The sequence below is a fragment of the Phasianus colchicus genome, chromosome 1 (assembly GCF_987193195.1).
Source record: "Phasianus colchicus chromosome 1, bPhaCol1.hap1.1, whole genome shotgun sequence".
Taxonomy (NCBI): domain Eukaryota; kingdom Metazoa; phylum Chordata; class Aves; order Galliformes; family Phasianidae; genus Phasianus; species Phasianus colchicus.
Window position 1 is genome coordinate 170,470,763 of NC_143436.1, and position 21,001 is coordinate 170,491,763.

Below are 21,001 nucleotides of genomic sequence, written 5' to 3' on the forward strand. Positions count from 1 at the left end.
GCAAAGCCCATCTCCAATCTACTTGGGAACCCCAAGAGGGGAACTCGTACCTTGAGGTGAGGACTGCTGCCATGCAGCTTGGCTACAGATCCCTGCCCAGGGCTTCCCAAGGCAGACTGCAGGAGAGGCACATGGCATCCCGAGTGGCAAATCACTGCAGAATACCAGATGCCAAATGGTGCTGGGAAGCTGGAGACACCTCTGGAGTTGGAGCAGGATGGTGAGCTCCTCAATGCTACAGAACACCACACAGTCAGCAGAAATCCCTGTCTCCCAGTTATGCAGATCAGCTGCAACCCACTTACCATCGCCTCCTGTACGTTTATGGAAACACCTTCCAGAAAAGTATAAAACCCCGTACCAGAACAGTACCCAAGTTCCAGAGACCACTGCGTTAGCTTACTTTATTCATTCTTGTAACATACGGCAGACGTTGAGGTGGAGTTCTGCTAACTAATACTTAGTCAAGGACAAAAACCCCTATAGGTTGATCTGCAAAGACTAAGCAGTTCCGTAACTTTCAAAATAACTTCTTGAATTTTTTTTTTTTTATAGTATTTGATAGCAGCTTTTTATTGGTTACAAAACCTAAGCCCATATACAAAATTAGGAACACATTTAGATGCCTCTTTGAAAGAACGTTTTAGTCTATTTTAACTGATAGTTTAAAAAAATAATAAAAACAATGCAATTTTAAACACTGTTCTGAAAACGTAAAAGTGCAGCAATATACTTTGTTTCCTTTATTAACTATGCGATGGTGCAATCCCAATCAAAAGCTGATAAGGTCACAACAGAAAGAACTGAGCGCACGCCTTGTCTTGCCTCAACTCAGTTCGCCGATGTTCACTTTTAACGTAATGCACTGAGTGCAAGAAAAAGATCAGATCTTCACAGTCGTGGAAAACCATTACTTTAATATCAATTTGTAGGTAATCGGTAGGATAATAGTGAGCACAGGCTGAGCAGGGTAACCGTCAGTCTATACGGTAGAGAAGGAAACTAAATGGAGTTAGAAGGGGAAATATTTGTTCACAATAACACCTGCCGGAACTCTAATTCCACAAAACCTTTGTGACCTTACCTAACTTTGACTTTTTATTGTTTAGTTTCTTAGCGAACACCACACATTTTCAAGATTTTAGACTATAGTGTGTGAATAGGATGCAGTTACCATATGAAGCTTCAACTCAACTTCTGGGAAAAGAAAAAAGGCACAATGAACTTCAACTCAATTTTATGTGCACGAGAGTTGAAAAATCTGAGCCACCTTAAAGAGAAATTGATTCTAAAATTTATAAAACCTATAAATAATCAGAGGCCAAACCACTATATTAAAACAGATTATCTAGCAAGTAAAAATCTTGCAGTTTAAACATACGCTTGTATCCAGCTGGGATACAAGACAACTCGCTCTTTAAAGTGGCTCCACCTTGGCAGATATATATTTAATGAATGCACACCTGCTATGCGTTGTTCATCAGTGGAAAAACAGCTGATCCACAAAGCTCTGATGGCATCTGTCCTTATCTTCATCACAGTAAATACAACCCACATCCAATAACTAAATTAGTTTAGATTTTTCTATCCCTTCACATCAACGCATTGGGAAATTACACCCAGTAAACAACAGCAACAAAACCAGTTTGTGTGATAGCTTACGGAATTATCCTTCACCCCAGTGATACCAAGATCCCTTTGAAAACGACTGGGTCGGGCCATTTTCCTAAAGCAGTGACCTCACATACCTTACGTAGAGTTATTTAATGTGCGCTGCACATCAGGTTGTTGCTGAATGGCGGCAGCTTCCATACAGCCTCACACGTCAACCAGTTTGCATCTTGTTTCATCGCGCGACTAAGATTTGAGACTGGTTTCTGAGTAACTCTTCCAATACTCCAAGAATGAAGCTTTTATGACGCTTCTAAGTAGTTGCTGGTTTGTTGCCAACCACATCATCAAAAGCACTGGTTACTAAGTAAAAAATAGATTAAGACTAAATTACAGTAAACATGAAAGCTCCACAGTTTAAACCCAATATGAATCAACCATATCCAATTATCAATTTAAAACAAAATATATTGACTGCTGAAAGTTGAAAGCAAGATTCTTTTTAACTAATACATTTTTTTGGACAGATTTTTTTTTTTTTTTTCTCTCTACAGTCTGGGATTCTTGCTTTCAGCTTAACCAGAAGTTCAAGTCCGTAACAGGTTGTAGCTCAGGTAAAATACCATGCACAGCATTTGATTACTTCAAAACAGCAGGAACACACAGGCTGAAGTGAGTGGTCAAATAGGGCTCGCTGTTCTCAAAAATTAGGTATAATGGCAAAAGCTTTACCAGTCCAAATCTACAGTTCATTCTCCAACCCTGGTTTCTGAGGCAGTTAATGAACACACATCAATTACTGATAGATGAAGTAGTTTTTTTGTTTGCTTTAAACTTAAGTGTTTAATCAATTGCCAAGTGTTGTGTTGTTGTTTGTTTTTTGCTTAAGTTACTTTTATTTCAGTTTCACCAATGAAATCATTTGGCTTGCGTTTTTTAATCTATTCTTCCACATAAAGTATATGAAAATATGTTTGTGGAGGACAATGACGAAGGCTCAGAGCAGACTGGGCCCCTGTAGTCTTCCAGAATGTACGCATCATACCAAAGTGTCTTGATCCACAGCGCACCATTTTCCAAAGAAGCTACTTTTCCGTGGAAAGCCAATGTGCCACCACTATGGAATTTTCTTAACAGAACTGCAGATTGCGGTTGTCAGCATGTGGCACCAGGAAAAAGGCAAAAAAAGGTAGTTGGGACCGTTAAAAAGAATTCTGAAACAGTTTAAGAGATCATGCATATGCATTTACAGTCCATGTGATAGTGACGTTTGGCAACTGCAAAGTGACCGATACATGGCTTGCTTTAGAAGCATCAAAACGAAGAGGCATGTGTGTCTTGGAGCCTTTTGTTTCTTCACTTGGTAGCCATCTGGTGGTGCTTCATACTGGTGTGGGACAGAGAAGCTGCACTTTTTTGAACTTAAAAATTAAATTCTTTTGTTTGAAGGTTGGCTGTTGGGTCAAAATTGTAAGTACCTCCTTGAGTGGCTTCAGGAATGAGACTGGGATCCTCATCGATCTATTAAACAAAACAACAAAAATCTATTAAATGCCCATTCCCAGCACAATTTGGTACTCATAAAAGAGATTCACAAATGTTCATCTATTTATCTATTCTAAGTACTATTGCGATAGCATTAATTTGGTTGTAGCAACCACATGCCTTGGTTCACACTGTGTGCTGTCCACAAGCATGTAAAAGCCCTTCTGGTGGGGAGGTCTAAATATGTTCTGGAGGTCTGGCACTGGAGTAGAGCAGAACTGACTCACCTTAAGACATTTCTCTTTACTTTGGGTGACTTAACACCTGGAAAGAGAGACTAAGGCTTTTGGGGACAGCAGCAACTCTAAGGAGGAGGACTAGGGCACACCACTACAAAGACTGAATCTAGTCTCAGAATTGCTTGCAGACGTTTGTGAGTTGACAAATTAACACTTGCCTTCTGAAAGCAATGCTGCCTAAGTTCACACACCTTTACCACAATAGGAAGCTATCAGTGCTGATTCCAAAGTACATGCCAACTGCCTGTGCACTTTACAGGACTCACCAAAGGAGCAGATGTGATTAACAACAAAGGGGTGAGCATCTAGTGACCAGCAACATCTTATGAGAACACAGAGCTCCCAGAGTGGCAGGTTTTGCATTGGTTTGCAGTAGTCTTCCAATTATAGAATTTCTACCATTTCTAATAAGTTTCAGAAACTCCAGAAAATGTGCTACCAGTCTTGATCCCCAAAAAAGGCAGTAAATTCAGGCAATAAGGCACACACTAAATTACGTCAGTTTATGTAAAAAGTAAATGCACAAAAAGCAGCACTAACCTCAACAAAGTTATTTTTCCCCCTACACCAACTAAGAACTGTAGTCTTCAGTTAACTACAGACACCTCAGAACCATTATGGAGGTTATTAGACACTGTCCACAGAATCATTACAAGCATAGGGAACTGGGTCAAAATACTGGGATGCAAGAAAATATCAGGTGGTCTACATCAATCAGCTGCAGAAAGTTTGCCATTTTCATTCCCTTCAATGTAAATTCCACACTGAGCAATTACAGAGCTGAAATACAGTAATCTATCTGAAATAAGGATCCACTCCTCAACTCCTAAGACTGATGTATGAGGAAGTAAAAAAAAAAAAAAAAAAAAAAAAAAAAAAAGAGCCAGAGAACTGTTCAGATTCTAATCTTAAGTAATTACATATTCATGTACATGTCAGTGCAACGAACATTGGGTCTGTGTCAATGCATGTACACAAAATGAGATCAGTCATCTTAATACTGCTGAAGAAAATTCCTGGAATTGAGAAATTCTTCAAAGACTTTCAATTCAGGGAAGGAGCACTGAAAAGGGAGCAGGAAGCTTGACCTCCCAGACAGGCTATGTTCACAACAACTGGAACAGATCACCAAGGACAATGCACTTACTAACGTAACACTAACAGCACAGCACATACACTTTTCCAACTTTAGCATACTTACATCATCACCAGAGAAATATTGATCTATGATTTCAAACGCTAGTTTATAAATGTCTTCGTTCTCATGTTGTTGCAAGGCTTCAATTTTCTCTAACCCTGGATAAAAGAAAATTGAGAAGAATTTTAAATTTAAATTGGAGTGAATTATTGACTACTTTAGACAACAGACCTAACCAAGAAAACTCATGAAACATTACTACAGAAACACACTAGAACACAGGATAAGAGAATTGTCTCTCTTTTTAGATAAAACCCGCTGTACTTCTGGTTGTTTCAAAATCTTATTATTGTTTTTAAAACTACTGTTGCCTAGTGTATAGCTTTTGTTTCATGCCTGGATGCATTCAAGGCCAGGCTGGATGTAGCTCTGGGCAGCCTGGTCTAGTGCTCGGCGACCCTGCACATAGCAGGGGGGTCCTTTTCAACCCAGGCCATTCGATGATTCATGATTTTGCACATAAGCAAAGGAAGTGGCTTTATTTAACCAAGGTAACAAAATCTCATCCTAAAATCAGATTAAAATCCTAGTCTCCTTTTCAAACTGGATGTGTTATACACAAGAGAAAAACTTCCAATACATCAAGTTCTCAAACATACATTCAGCGCTACCTTACTATACTACATCAATTAAAACTAAGGTTGGAATATCCCAAAGCCTGATTCCTCGTTCTGCATTAGCCTTAATGAAATTATTATCATGGAATCACAGAACAGTTTGGGTTGGAATGGACTTTACAGACCATCTAGTTCAATTCCCTGTCATAGACAGGGCTGCCACTCAGCAGCTCAGGCTGCCCAGAGCTCCAGCCAACCAGGCCTCAAGTGCCTCCAGGAACGAGGCATCCACAGCTTCTCTGGGTAGCTTTGCCAGTGCCTCACCATCTCTGAATAAAGAATTTCTGCCTACCATCTAACCTAAATCTCCCCTCTTTTAAAAAGTTTAAAGACATTCCCCTTTGTCCTGTCACTGTCGGACTGTGTAAATAGTCAGTCCAGCTCCTGCTTGCAAGCTCCCTTAAATACTGGAAAGCTGCAATGAGGTGTCCCCAGAGCCTTCTCTTCTCCAGGCTGAACAAGCCCAACCTCAACCTCTCATCATTGGAAATGCGCTCCAGTCCTCTGGTCACCCTCGTCACCTTTCTCTGGACACACTCCAACATCTTTCTTGTGCTGAGAGCCCCAGACCTGGATGCAGTACTCCAGAAGGAGCCCCACGAGAGCAGAGGAGGACAATGCCCTCCCCCTCCCTGCTGGTCACCCCTCTGCTGATGCAGCCCAGGATACTGCTGGGCTTCCAGGCTGTGAGCACGCATCACTGACTCATGTCCAGCTGGGCTGTCCTCAAGGAGTTCTTCTCCCACTCTGTACACCTATCTGGGATTTCCCTGATTAAAGTGCAACACGTTGCACTGGGCCTTGTCAAACCTCATTAAGTTCACATGGGCCCACTTCTCAAGCCTGTCCAAGTCCCTTTGAATCACATCCCTCCCTTGTACTGTGTCAACCGCACCACTCAGCTTGGTGTCATCAGCAAACTTGCTTAGAGGCACATTTCTATGTCACTGATAAAGATGCTGAAGAGCTCTGGTCCCAAGACAGACCCACGGACACAGCACTTGTCACCCATCTTCACTTGTACACAGAACCGCTGACCACAACTCTCTGGCTGCAACCATCCAACCAAACCCTTATCCATCAAATATTCCATCACTCAAATCCATCTCTCTCCAACTTAGAGACAAGGATGTAGTGCGAGACCACATCAAAGTCCAAACAGACAACATCAGTTGTGTTTCCTTTGTCCACTGATGTCACCACTCCATCATAGAAGGCCACCAGACAGATCAGGCATCATCTGCCCTTGGTGAAGCTGTGCTGGCTGTCTTGGGTCACCTCCACATCTCGCATGTGCTTTAACATAACATCCAGCAGGATCTGTTCCATGATCTTCCCAGGTACAGACAAGAGGTTCAACAACCTGCAGTGTCCTGGATATTCCTTTCTACCTTTCTTAAAAAACAGAAATTACGTTTCCCCTTCTGGGGGAATGTTATGTTTCCTTACGGGGGACCTCCTCTGACAAGGGAGGGAATTTTCAGATATGATAGAGAGAGGCTTGGCAACTACAGCCAGCTCTTTCAGGACAATAGCATGCATGTGAACCCCACAGACTTGTACATACTCAGCCTTATGAGGCAGTCTCCGACTTGCTCTGTTCTTAGACTGGGAAGTATTTTGCTCCCCCAACCTGCCCAGAGGTTCAGGGACACAAGAGACGTAGGAAGCCTGACTGAGAGTGAAGACTCATTGAGTACCTCAGCAGTCTCCATGTCTGCTGTTGCCAGCTCTCTCTTCTCATTTATCAGAGGGGCAATACTTTCTTTGGCCTTTCTCTTTTGACCAATGTAAATGTAGAAACTCTTCTTGTTATTTTTCATGTTGCTTGCCCGTTTCAGTTCTATGTGTGCCTTGGCTTTCTTTATCACATTTCTATCAGATGGAATCCCTGTATTCTTTCAAGGCCACACACCCCTACTTACACTGCCTGTGCACTTTCTTTTATCTCTCACTTTGACCAGCAGGTCCCTATTCAGCCATCTACTACCAAAGCACTGAACACACAAGAATTGTGTGTTCTACTGCAAAACTAAGTATATTCAATAACAAAATGAAATGAAGTACAATTCTCATATAAGTCTAGGAACACCTAGCTACAGAAAGCTCCTCCACCAATTGTTTCTAACATGACTGTCCCTAAACCAAGATAAAGAGGATAGAGTGTCACCTGCTTATTCAAATGGCCCACAGTCCCAAAAATTCTGTACTAAACATCTGACAGCAGCAAATAGAAGACAGAACAGAACTCAGTAATTTTTTTTTTTTTTAAAGCATAGTAAGCACGTACCTCCACACTCTTCTATAATTTCAGCTATTGTGCTAGCCTCATCACCAGCCATTATCAGGATGTTTTTCAGACCATCCAGCACCACCTGTACCACTTGAGAATCCTTTACTGAGAGTAGATTGCAGAATGGTGGGATTACATTTTGCTGTACAAGATATTCAACCTAAATAATGGAAAAAAAAAAAAGTACTTTGAACATTTTGCTTCTTAGAAATGGCTGCACGTGCAATATTTAAGTGACAACCTGAAATCCTACTATACATACCTGATCTTTTCTCCCACTTATTGTCAAATTGCTAATTGCCCAAGCAGCTTCCTTCTGTGTTCCAAAGTCACCCTGAAGAGTAAAATTAATAGCTCATTAAAATCCACATGGAAACATCTGTCAGGCTTATTATTAAAAATCACACACTCCTCATGTCAGGTTTATAAAAAGAGGATGACAACTTGCATAGCTGACAGCTTGACTGACCTTAGCCAGCTGGTGTATGATCATAGGGATTAGCCCAGCATCTATTACAGCCTGAACTTGTTGCTGGTTTCCTGCTGTGATATTGGAAAGGAACCAAACTGCTTCCTAAAATTGAACAAAATAAAAAAGCAAAACACATTTTTGAAAACAGTCAACAGACAAAAAAAAAAATAATCAAACTTCAAAACCATCAAAACCTCAACTCATACCACAACCACCTCTAAATAGAGCCTCCAGGTTTCCTGCCCAGTAGCACTTCCAACACACAAGCTTTTATTGCACTGTGAAAGCCAAACACACAGAAGATCACTACAAAATTGATATGATTAATTCACTGGGTCAAAGTATTACTTACTTCACACGCTGGCAGCAATACCAACTTAAACCTTATATCCACTTTGCACTGCTACAGCCATAGACACGTTCTGAACTCTAAATAAGTTCTGCAAAGAAACCCCAAATAAAAAAAAAACAACAACTCCTGTAAATTTGGACCTGACAGCTCAGTAGTAGCCTTTTGTGCTTCCATCTACCGTTTACTCCCTTAAATATGAAGTAGAGCTTACAATGCTCATTTGAGTTTTCCCATTAATAATCAGACACAACTTTCAGCTCTGAGACCTTACTCAGCAATTACCTCATTCAGGTGGTTCATCAGCATAGCTAACATCTACTGGCAATAAAAAATTCCTGGTTACAACAGGTTATTTTGCCAAGCCAATCAAGAATATCCGAAAAAAGCTCTCAACCTGAACTAAAAATAACCTGATTTTAATAAGCCATCAAACCAATCATAAAATACTACAAAACGTAATGGGTTCCATTTTTTAGGGAGGTACATTTGACTTTTATTTGTAGTTGTTCCTCAAATTATTAAAACAAAAAACTTAAAGGTATTCATAGACTCCTCTTAAAGCAAAATAGCTCCTTCTTGGTTTTCAAAAAGAGCCCTTTCTCATCCTTTCCTGAGTGCAAGAAGGGGAGACAGAAAGAGATCACAGCAGTCTGAACTGCTGAAGATTAACTTCTTCAGCACTACTGGCATTTTCCAAGGCCTGAAGAAACAGAATCCCCCCTGTGATATGGCTAAAATGGGGAAATCTCCTAAGCTAAACAAAGGGGCAGAGAAAAGAGAAAAAGCCTCCTTCCCAGCCAGCCCCATCTCTGCAGGGAAAGATGGCATGATGATTACCAAAAATAAAGCAAACATCATCAAATGCAGCTCTGGAAAGGAGGGCACTTATCACTTCCTTTCATCTAATTCTCCCTATTCCATCTAATCCTTTGCAACAGCAAAGTTCCTTCTGCCAAAAGGAAGGAGGGATAGTTTTCAAAAAAGGACGGTGGTATTCTGTACTCCCTTGAAAATGAAGATGGACAACAGAAGAGAAAAAACTCCACTGTGAAGAGAAGTGTAGTTTTATTAAACCCCTTTAATTTTGGGGAGGAAAAACTGGGCCATCCTTACCCATCTCACTGAATTCAACAACAAGCAACAATCCTCAGATACAAAAACCTGTAGTGTAAGTTCACCACTTACTCACTTTGGAAACAACAACAAAAAATTCATATGTTAAAGCAAAAAATCAGTCCTCCCAAAAATCAGCACTGATACATCAACACTAACAAACAGACCCTCAATATGCCTGTTTGACTTCTGCCCTAATTATGCACCAGACTGAAAGGCGGTGTCTTCATGCAGAATTGCTGACATCCCAGAGGTAACAGCTCTGAGAAATTCTTCTGTAAAAAGTTACAGATCACTGTTCTATTTTTTAAACAACAAGATTAAGCAAAGAAGAAGCAGATGATAACATACCTTGTTTATCTTCTCTTTTGGATGCGTCAGGAGGTTTGGGAAGTAAGACAAAACATCACAGTTGAGAACAACTTGTGTCTGTTCATCAGTACCAGTTACTATGTTGCCTACTGCTCTCAGTGCTGCTGTCTGAACGTCCAAGGTGGGAAGGGAAAAAAAATTGCATGTTAAAAACGTTGCTGTTACTTATGTTAAAATAAAGATCACTTTAGAATGTCTCTACAAAAACACTGCAGAAGAGAGTTTAGCACTAAAGCTTCTGAGCTGCACTCTAGAACAGGCACTGTTTCATCAAAACAGAAACACACAGGGCAGTATTTTACTGAAAAGCACACTGCAGATCGACTCCAAAAGATTAGAAAGTAGAAAGAGATTAGAATAACAAAAGAAATAATTTGTCATGTATCTGATCTGAGTTACAATAAACATATCTAGGCCTTGACTATGGCTGTAAATGTTGCAAGCTTTTTAATTCACATCTCCATTGCAGAATAATAAAGAAAAAAAGACTACTGATATTCTTATTTACTCTCAGTTGACTTTCAAAAATGCACATTATATCCTTATGTATTAATAAATGTTTCATATGTGATAGAAAACTGGTGAGACTCTTTTCCATCAAGTGAACTGGTTTGACAGATTTTGAGCCAGGCAACCTTCATCCAAAGTCCAAACTAAACAAATATGGCAAATGCAAAGATATGCACAGAAGCTTCCACATTCCAGTGGTTAATTTATAAAAATCAAGCACACATTAACTAACTTAAAGCTTCCCTTTGTGTTGAAAGTCAGTTAACCTACCTTTTGTAGAAAATTAGAGATTTACTAAAAAGACTCACAATCAAAGAGTATCAAAACTGTAATTGATTTCCATGAGTTACTCAAATGCTGCAACCAGAAAAGAGTACACACAATCTGAGAAACGTAAAACCTACTGTCATTATAAATTTGTAACCTGCTGCTTTATTGAAATAAAAAAAAACTTCAGAAAGAGTTTCAATATAATTTTAGATGTTTTTTCTTGGTGTAGGAAACTTTTTTGTTCAGTTTATCCACAACAACTGTAGCTACAGTGCTCATCTCAGAGCCCCAGTAATAAATACTCCATGGCACAATTTGAAAGCAAACAGGTTACAAAGGACTATGCAAGGAAACTGAGGCAGACGTACCTGAACTTTGACCTCCTGATGACTCAGAAGGGGAACTAGAAAAGGTACAACTCCTGAATCAATCACCATCTGTATCTGCTCGTTGCCGCCGTCTGTTAAGTAGGACAAAGCCCAAACGGTGTCCACAAGAATCTGGAAGTTGGAAAGAACATAACATAATTTAAACACTGAATAGCAAACTTCGTATCACTGAATCTTAATTTAGTGATTATTTTCAACGTCTGGGTAAATTAAAAAAAAAAAAAAGCATTCAGTTTAGTTACAGGAAAAACTCAAATGCAACCTGATGCATTAAATGTTGGATTATTACGTACAGCAATGAAAACTGGAGCCATCTGTTCAGTGATAATAAGTTATACATCCTTTTAACTGACACATTTTGGTACATAAAGTTACAGCACACACCACCTGACAAAGGTAAATTGTTGGCTTTGATTTGCATTTTGGAGACAGATGAATGGCTCAGTTAAGTAACTGAGCTAGTAACTTTCTGAAGACAATAGTGACCCAACTTCTCAGCCCTGCTCTCATCTGTTAGATGTACTATCTTCTGAATACACAACAACTAAATGTCCTTAGTCTTTAAGCCATCTAGCTACCCTTTAATGCCTCTGATCCACAGTGCAGTCTGAAGTTATGCAAACTATCCTTCATATTGAGATTTAGATCTACAGCAAAGGAAAAAACTTTCTTACACCAGCTAAAAGACGAGCACTTATTTTAAGGTGGCAACTGTTCAAGAGAAGGGAATAAACACAAAGTAACAACTATCACACAGGACACACTTAAAGAAAATAACAATGAAGTCACTGGTGATTTGATATGGATGATTTGAGAGCTCTCCAAAAAAAGGAGAGGTGCAAAAATTAGTTATTTTAAAGGTAGGATTTGAAGCAGAAACAAAGCTAGCAGAAAAAGAGCTAATATCCCATTACTTGGAGGTGATGTTAAGAACTATAGGAAGAGAAGCCTGGATGCCCCTGAGGGCATTTCTAAGTCAATTTCCAAAGCTAACCAAAGCAAAGCAGTTACCCTCTGGAATTTTAAGGAAGACTAAAGCCTGAACTCATTGCACCTAAGTCAAGTGTCTAAATTAAGAGCACCATAAGCCTACTCTCCCAGTTCATATTCTGTGTGCTAAGACACCTGTTCTATTCTGTGAACTAAACGACCTTTTGAATGGGGCTCTCATCTGATTTACTAGAAAGAGGTTAGAGCAATAGGCTCTAAATCCAAGCATCTTATTTATGTTCTGAGGTTAGATGGTCTGAAGCAGTGTTTGAAGGCTTTGTAGGCACAATCTGTGCCCAGAGTGTCTCATGGTGAGCAAAAAGGAGTTAGCAGCTCAGCTCACTGAGATTTAAGGAAGCTTCAGATGAGAATGGCTCAATGCAGCATACCCAAATGGAGATCTGTGAGCCAGCTTCCTCTCTCTGACAGCTTAACTGAAAGAAACCTCATCTGCTATTTAAGTAAAGGCATATGCACTCTACTTTTCAAAATAGCCATTCAAAATTTCCAGCTATTAAGAAAGCTAAATATATTGCACTGAAGGTGTGTGAGAGACCTGCCCCATAGGCTGTTTCCATCCATCTCCAGAGATCAGACAGCATGTACCTACTGCTCTCCTGATGCAGCCTGCTGCTGCCCTCACCTGCTGCTGCCACAGGGACAGCAGAACGTGCTGCAGTGGAGCCAGCACCACAGCAGAAGCAGTGAGAGATGGAGCTTCACCAGTTTCCTGTCCCACAGTTCTGATGATGATGAGAGCAGCAGCCACCAGAGGTGCTCACAGGACTGCCTGCTGATCTACCTGCATCACTAACTCATCACCACAGATAGGTTTGCTGCTCCAGTACTGGGAGGCTGGGATCACACTGGTACCTCCAAACAGCACCGGATTCTTGGGATGAAAAAGATGGGCACCCTCACTGAGATCAGTCAAAACCTGGCACCACGTAGTCTCACATCTAATTTAAGAAAACTCTCACAAAATCATTCCTTACAAATAGCTTTCAAATTTGCCAGAAAACAAAACAAAACAAAGCCAACCAAAGCCTATAGGTTAGAAGTATTTTTGGTTTTGCTATGACTCTCCATTTTGGTTTGTCCAAATTATGAACTGTAAAGTCACCATGTGCTGTCTCCCACTCACATTACACTGGGATAGCCCTGGCAAAATCCCAAATTTGCAAAATCCCCTGTTTGCAAATATTTGTGGAATGACTACGCCATTAAAAGAGCAACAGAAACACCACTACATCATCAAAGAAATAACCTAAGACATTTCCACCAACCTTATGCCCTATCCCCAGACCCACCAAGGTGCTCAATTTCTGCTTCCTTAAGTTGTAGTGCTACTACAGGGAGCAACAATTCAAGACATTACAAAGTCCTGATAGGAAGAAGAGCTGAAAAGCAGCTCAGTAACCCTTATGTGTATAAATCTTGGTTCCTGAAGTCACAATATAACACCTCAGAAATAAGACCACTCTCTAGGACTTTGAAAATGTATGCAAAAAACATGGATCAGGAGCATAAATATTTAAATACCTTTAATAGTTAAATATTAATATATTTAAATATATTTTCCTGTGTGATTTCCTTAGTCAAACAGGTTGCAAATTCAGGCATCCAACAGGTTACAGAAGTTAGATTTAACCATATGATCACAGTATTTCACTGGACTGATACACAGAATTACACATTTCATAGCAGAGAATTATTAAATAGCCTGAGTTGGAAGAGACCCAGAAGGATCAGAAAGGCCAGATTTCTTGCCACACAAAGGGCTAACCAAAATTCAAACCTTATTATCTACACAAAGTAACAAACTGAGACAAAATTAAATTAAATTAAATTAAATTAAGGCCAAGAGTTAATCTCAAAATTCTAAACTTCTAGAGCAGAGCTCTGTAAAATAGGATTTTTGAAAAATGTAGTTTCTAGTGTAAAAATAAGACTTTTAGAAAATATATTTCAGAAACGGTGCTTGTACTTCCTTTTTCCTGCTCTGAATGACCATGATTACATTAGTTTTAGTACTTAATTGTACATTTACTGCTTAATTATATGTAAGTTAACAAACAAAACCAAGTTTGGCACAAACACAATCTCAAAGTATTTTCTCTTTAAACAACACAAAAAAGCAAAATGTCTAAAACTTCAGAAATTACTTACGTTTATATCTGTATGGTAAATGAGAACACACAATGCTGGCAAAATCTGAAAAGAAGTTCATCAGTCATTACAACAGAATAAAATTTGCTGTGCAAACATGAATCCAAATAGTGTCAACATAATACTTAGCTTGATATTGAACTAGTATATTATGTTCACATACTTCCCTGTAACTGTTCATTCCCCTGAAGTATGTATAAAAATATGTACCTTATTTAAAATTTGTAAAAATATAAGACAGTAATATATTTCAAAGACACAAAGAGTAGACTATATTATGGAGGAAAACAAGCAAACATTATAGACATCTCCCTGATCATCAGTGTAAAGGGATTTTCAGAGGTTCTCACGTGGGGACTTGACAACAACTGCATGTTCACAGCTAGTCAAAACACAAACTAAACTATATTCACTAATCTATATATATTTTCTCTTACTGAAAATAATTGCACTCCAATGACTCTGTTTATAGAATATATACAGAATCATGTTTACAGTCTTTTTAAATAAAAAGTACGTTAACACCTTACAGAATGTTAATTTTTCTTGTGTCCATTTTAATATATAAGTAATCAGTATTATCTGTCATCTTCAGATGCTGAGTAGCTTTGCTGCTATCTCAGTCAAATTACTTAACAACTAGTAAGTGGCAGAAGACAGTGGCAAAAGACATGCATAAATTCACAGTATGACAATGTGAAATATCTGGCCTCTAGTGCAGAGTATAAAAAAGTATCTGTCTCATAATTCTGTATTTACCTCCTGAACTGTCTCCATAGGCGGTGGGGGGTCCTTATTCCTGCAGAGATTTACAATGACCCATGTGACGTTCCGAAGGAAGGTGATGGGAATGGAGGGATTGATGAAGGACAGAAGAGGTTTGACAACTCCCAGTGATATGACATAATCTCTACACTGAGGACCATCACCTACAGAAATGAAAATTGTTGTAAAAGAAATTACATTAAAAATGGAAAATCTTGAAATGTATGCAATGGCATGTTGGGATTCTGAAATTCTATGTTTCCTCACCAATAGTTTACTACTAAAAGTTCGTGTTCAATTAAATATACATACATACGGATATGTATGTATATCTTAAGAGACACAAAATTTATCCTGTTAACATTTTGTGCAGCAAGTGACACTATTCTTTAGAAAACAACAGTACGTACGTACGTAATTCTGGCCGCATGAAAAAATATATTAAGCCACAGAACTTAGAGGAAACATAGTCTCATATGATAATGTCAATGTTCAAAAGTCAAATTCTAAAATGAAACGCTCCCTGAATGCAAATCATTGTAAGAACAACAGTTACCGATAATATTTCCCAGAGCCCAGACAGCCTGCTCACAAACGTTCTGGTGCGGAGAATGGAGTAGTCTCAAAAAGAGGGGTACTGCATCTATGGAATGCAAAGATTGGATTTGTTTTCAGTGGAACTCAAACACTGTAATATATTTCTGAAATAATGAAAAACCGAATAACTGAAATAATTAAAAATACTTCAATTGATTCATATTCAACATCTTTACCATGCTTTACATTAACATACATGTTTCTGTTATGAAGAGCATATAGAATCTGTTAAACATTTCTATAAAAATCTATAGAGGCAGAAAATACAGACCTGAGAACAAGCAAATTAAACAACAACGCTGTCCACATTTCAACATTTCCCCACATTTCTCCAAGTGCTACCTAAGAGCCACAAGTACGTAGGCGCTAGGTTTAATTTCCTGGTAATTCAGATGTTAGAGTTATCCAAGAAGGCCATACATACCTAGCAGAATGACATGCCTACTCATGCAAACGTGTTTCAAATCTTGGTTTTAAGAAAATAGCTTCCTCCCAAGAAGCAGCTATAGTTAGCTTCCACGTGTAGTGAAGATTTACATCCATCTGCCATACAGTCCTAAGACAAGTTTTTATTTGTTCTTATGTAACAGAAGCAACACAGCAGATTAAGGAAGTGGTACTGATTTTTGATTTCAATCTCTGCTGCATTAAATACACTTAAGAGCTAAGAAACCATCCCTCTGCTGTTCCTGTGAGCTATCTTCTCTCAGACAACTCATATTCTTTTTCACATGGGAATCCTGATAGCAGTTTTTAAACTCTACATATTATCATACTCATCCTATAGTCTTTCTTGGTGAAGTAAAATAGATCAATTTATATACTGTAGAAGGAAAAAATATTTTTCTTGTAGAGGCTGTAAGCACCAAAATAGCTTCGGAATTTTAAAAAACTACAACACAGTTTGTGAGCAACTGTGAATCGATATCCTGGTGATAATTTCACATGTGATAACAAGCCAAAAAAATCCCTGATATATTTTCATGAAAAAAATGCAGAGGGATGAAGAATGAAGAGAATGTAAAATTCTTTCCCTGCCATGGATGAGTAATGGAGTAATTTTCTACAAGTTGGGAGGGACAGCAGCACAACCCCGTTTAGAACACTCACTTTTCTTGTCACAACCATCCCACTTCCATTAGCTCAAGGGGAATATTCAAGCTTCCTTTTCTCTATGACTACTGAAATTACACTGCAGCTGTACATGTATTCAACATATTTTAGAGAGGAGGGTCAGGTATGTAGTTTACACTTGACTGCAATCCTGCTTTTAAAGCAGAAATGGAAATATTTCATATCAGTACTTGAGCAGGAGCAAAGTCTGAGAAAGTGGGAGCTGCAGGCTATCTGATCCACTGCTCTTGAAAAAATTAATTCTGCTCCAAATTGGTTCCTGCCAAGATCTGTTCTGTGTGTACAGTACCTTCCCTCTCTTGCTAGGCTCTCCAACTGCCATCTGTCCCCGACTACTGAGGCCTTCTTTTGTGTTTAGGCTGCAGCAGCTTCCTCTGTAGCTGCAAGGGTCTATCGCTTCATTCCTGCAAACCAGCCTTTATCTAAACAGAGTTCAGAGTCCCTTGGTCACCTGCCAGAAAGAGGCAGCTAGGCTTTCAGACTAAACTTCCATATTCTCTTCAGAAGCAAAACTAAGGAAATTTTTTGCTTCTCTACAGTCATTTTATCTCGCTTGCTTCTTTTCAAGTGTATCTAAACAGATTTTGGAGGGACATATCCACCCTGAACTCCTAGCGTTTGTGCACCCAACAGCAATGCTTTCAACTCTGCTGTGCTGCGCACTTTTTCATTTTAATTTTCACTTTAAAAAAAAAAATCAAATAACTAAGTCATCATTTTCCCATATAAAAGCACTGAATATCAATATGTCTAGACAATTTGCTCTGTAACTGCTCAGCCGTAGCCTCCCACTTAATGACAAAACATTGCGTTTAGCATAGAAGTGATTGCTTAAAGATAACCGTGTCAATCCACAAAAGCTACATATATAAACAACAACAACGAAAAAGAACAGTTTGATTCAACTCAGCAAACATAATTTATCTTCAACTAACTTTAATTTCCTGTCTCTTGGTAATGGAAGTCTCACAGGCTGGTTAGGAGCCAAAGCCAGCACAACAAACACAGCGCGTACAGGAGAGACGAATCACACAGTCAAGGAAAGGAAGGTAATTTTAACTCTGTGTTTAGATGGGCAATTTTACATAACTACACGTATTTAACAACTTCAGTAAGATTTATGAACACACCACTGAAGTAAAAAGAATTACTTTTTAATGTAAGTTTTAGTTGTAGGGGAATTAACAGTACGTGAATTCAAAAATCAACACTAGAAAGAACTAACATTTTTGTCACACTCGTATCATCTGTCATTCTCTATCTTCTTTAAGGGAAATTCAGGTCTGGGCTCCTTAATATTAATCATTACTGACAAATAAATTAACCTTTAAGAGTAAAAGTAGAAAGTTCTGAGAAAGAGGACAGGCATATGTTTTTATTGTGTTAACTGTTCTGATAGCGAATGATATTTGTTATCCAAAAATCCCTTTTCCCTTTAACCCCAAACACCCACATCCCCAATAAGCAAACTGTAATACTTACTAGACTGTACAACAGCTTGAGTTTGTGCAGAAGTGCCTGATGCTATGTTAGTCAATGCCCATGCAGCTTCAAATTGTAATGAAGGACTGTAATGAAATAATTTTACAGTGGTAACTTGAAATGATCTTCAGATTATTTTATGGTTCACTTCAGCACTATTCACTATATGCACTCCATGATGCTACATTTAAGCAGTGCCACCTGGCTACAAGATTTTTTTAGAAAAACTCTAAGCTTGGACATTTCAGAAGAACAGAGAGGAAAGAAAAACACAAATTTTACATTCTACGAGCTTTTTAAACTGCTTATCATTCTGACCTCATGTGAGTAAAAAATAAAAAGAAAGGAAATCAGTAACACCTGTTGAAATATCCACCAACTAGTGAAGCTGACTGCTATTCTAATCAACAAATTGCCTCCGGTATGAAAGACTTCTGGTACACACCATCATAAAATTTGATTACACCCCTCTAATAAGCAACAGACACCTCTTCACACCCAACCCACCCAAAGGCCATACATGTTTAGTAAAGAAAATGCAACTGCCTTACTGCCATTAGGAGTTCTTAGCAAATTAACCATGCTGACAAAACCTTTCTAACATCACATCCAAGATCAAATGCAAGCAGATACACAAGGACAAAGACTTCTGTCTACTCTATCACAGACAGGCACACCAATCAGTACCAAAGGACAGCATCATACCCGTACTGATCCTAACTTACTAAATGCAGATAAGAAGAGTTACAAATACAGTAAAAGTGAGGGGAATGTCCAAACTAAGATTTTATCCATCAATTGTTGTCTGTGCCAACAGCAGTCTAATAAAACAAAGCATGAAAACTTGTTCATGCAAATTTTAGAGGTTAAGAGTTGTAAAACTAAAAAAGAATTCAAGGCTTACTGTGATTACAATAATAGCAAGGTGTCCAGGACCCAGGAGTAGCACAGAATATTTGCTATTAGGTGACTACTTTTCATTTTTGACATCTTCCTCAATGTTTTACATACAGCCATATCACCTGCTTCCCTTAAGCTTTTCTCATGCATTGGTTTCCAAAGCATTTTAAGGAGTTATTGGGGATAGGATTGGAAAAGAAACAGAGATGGAGGTACAAGATGTGTATATAAAAATTTGTAAAAACAAACAGCACGTGTAAGCAGCTATCTATAAACCTTACATTCTAGGATCAAATGCTTTAAAATTCTAGTTCTGAATTGGTCCTCATGCACACAATGAATTTTTCTTCCCCCTGTGATCTTAGTGCCCTTGGGATAAACTTTCAGTTATAACACAAACAACAGCTTTAATTATCTGCTACATAAACTCTTAGCAAAATTTACCTTTACTGAACATTACATAGCAATCACAATTAAAAGGACTGCCTAAGAAAGTGCAGAGTTCAGTTTGAAAAGGCCTTTTAAATGTTTACAAAAATAAATCATACAAACAGCCTAAATAAAATTCAACTTAAATTTTCACAGCACTGAACCATCTAATACTAGAGCAGACAGGCATTTGCCTGCTTTCAAAACACTACCTGATTTGGACATCACTGCCTGCTGTTTTCTTAGTAACTCTTCTGCTAAACAAACTAGAAACAAAGCTAGTCACACTTCATATCTTTTTGCAGCCATCCCATTCCACCCAAAATGTCAGTCTGCACTTTTTGAAGCTCCTAGCCCTTGTGGTTGCAGAAATGACTTTGAAAATGGAAATCCTGTAAATACATTTATGGCTCACTGAGACCAAAGATAGCCTAAAACATTTACCTCAAACATGTTAATCCCCATCTGTCTCAATAAGAGGCTCACAGATTGTGGAATACAGCACTTTTCATTACGTGACACAAAAGTCGTGCAACAACATGCACAACATGTTGTATCTCCTCTACTGAAGCTCTTGTTTTCCACCAAAGAATCAGAACACAAAGCGTGCTTACTGTGGTGTTCTATCACACGAGGGAGCAGCACAAAGCCAGAAAGCCCACCATGCAATAGGAATGAAAGAAGCCACAAACTTGAGCTAATAACCCCAATGAAACACATGACAACTGTATTCCCGCATACAGAACAGCCTTGTTTACAACCATGCATACACTCTGCCTTCTCAAATGCCCACACTAAGTCTGAGGCAGGTTTCTTAAAAATAGTTAACAGGAAAGTCTGAAATATTCAGAACCAATGAGAAATGTAGTAAGGTATACTCCATTAACTAGATATACTCAAGAAAGCACTAAAAAAGAAAATGATGTTTCAGCAGCAGAATAAACAATATTCCTGGAGAATTTATATTCTGCTGTCATGGAATCTGATCCATTGTGTTAGACAGTAACATGCTATGGATCCTCAGTTACATTTGAACAGTCATCTGGATAGAGTTTTTCAGTGAAAATGAACATTTGTAAAAGCATACTTACTTATCATCCCTTTCTAAGCATTTTACCAGAATTGGCAAAATTCCAGATTTTATTAAGTCATCAATAGGTGGATTTCTGTCACTGGATAGGAGTTTTCTGTGAAATTAAATGTAGAAGTAAAATAAGTAACTTTCATCACGAAAAATGTGTAGAGTTCACTTCTGTCCCTCTGTTCATTCATTTTTACCTTGCAGCTTGAACAGCACTCAGCTGGATCACTGGGTTGTCACTTGTGGCGTTCTGAAATAATAACAATAAAAACTAAAAATGCACAGAACAAAGACTACTAATTATAAACAAATAAATGAAGAAATGAATGTAACGTACCTGCAGTATAGCTTCTAGTGTTACATTTTGCTTGAAAAGAAAAACAAAATGTTTTAGTCAGTTCGTTGCTTTTGCTTCCTTCTTTTTCAACATATTATGCAAACTAATTTAAACAGTGCATCAGTTCACAATTTTG

At 38.6% G+C, this 21,001-nt stretch overlaps 1 protein-coding gene across 1 annotated transcript in view; it reads right to left on the minus strand.

Annotated features, from left to right (window-relative positions):
• KPNA3 (karyopherin subunit alpha 3) overlaps nt 1-21,001 on the minus strand; it is a 53,772-nt gene continuing 32,771 nt past the window's right edge. The window contains exons 4-17 of the mRNA XM_031615889.2: nt 20,866-20,895; nt 20,726-20,778; nt 20,539-20,634; nt 18,119-18,204; nt 15,462-15,548; nt 14,900-15,069; nt 14,141-14,185; nt 10,961-11,092; nt 9,792-9,920; nt 7,973-8,077; nt 7,766-7,837; nt 7,501-7,663; nt 4,597-4,691; nt 1-3,132 (exon numbers count right to left, since the gene is read on the minus strand). Coding sequence (XP_031471749.1) covers nt 3,034-3,132; nt 4,597-4,691; nt 7,501-7,663; nt 7,766-7,837; nt 7,973-8,077; nt 9,792-9,920; nt 10,961-11,092; nt 14,141-14,185; nt 14,900-15,069; nt 15,462-15,548; nt 18,119-18,204; nt 20,539-20,634; nt 20,726-20,778; nt 20,866-20,895 — 1,362 coding nt within the window. The 3' untranslated portion in view covers nt 1-3,033. The remainder of the gene's footprint in view (nt 3,133-4,596; nt 4,692-7,500; nt 7,664-7,765; nt 7,838-7,972; nt 8,078-9,791; nt 9,921-10,960; nt 11,093-14,140; nt 14,186-14,899; nt 15,070-15,461; nt 15,549-18,118; nt 18,205-20,538; nt 20,635-20,725; nt 20,779-20,865; nt 20,896-21,001) is intronic.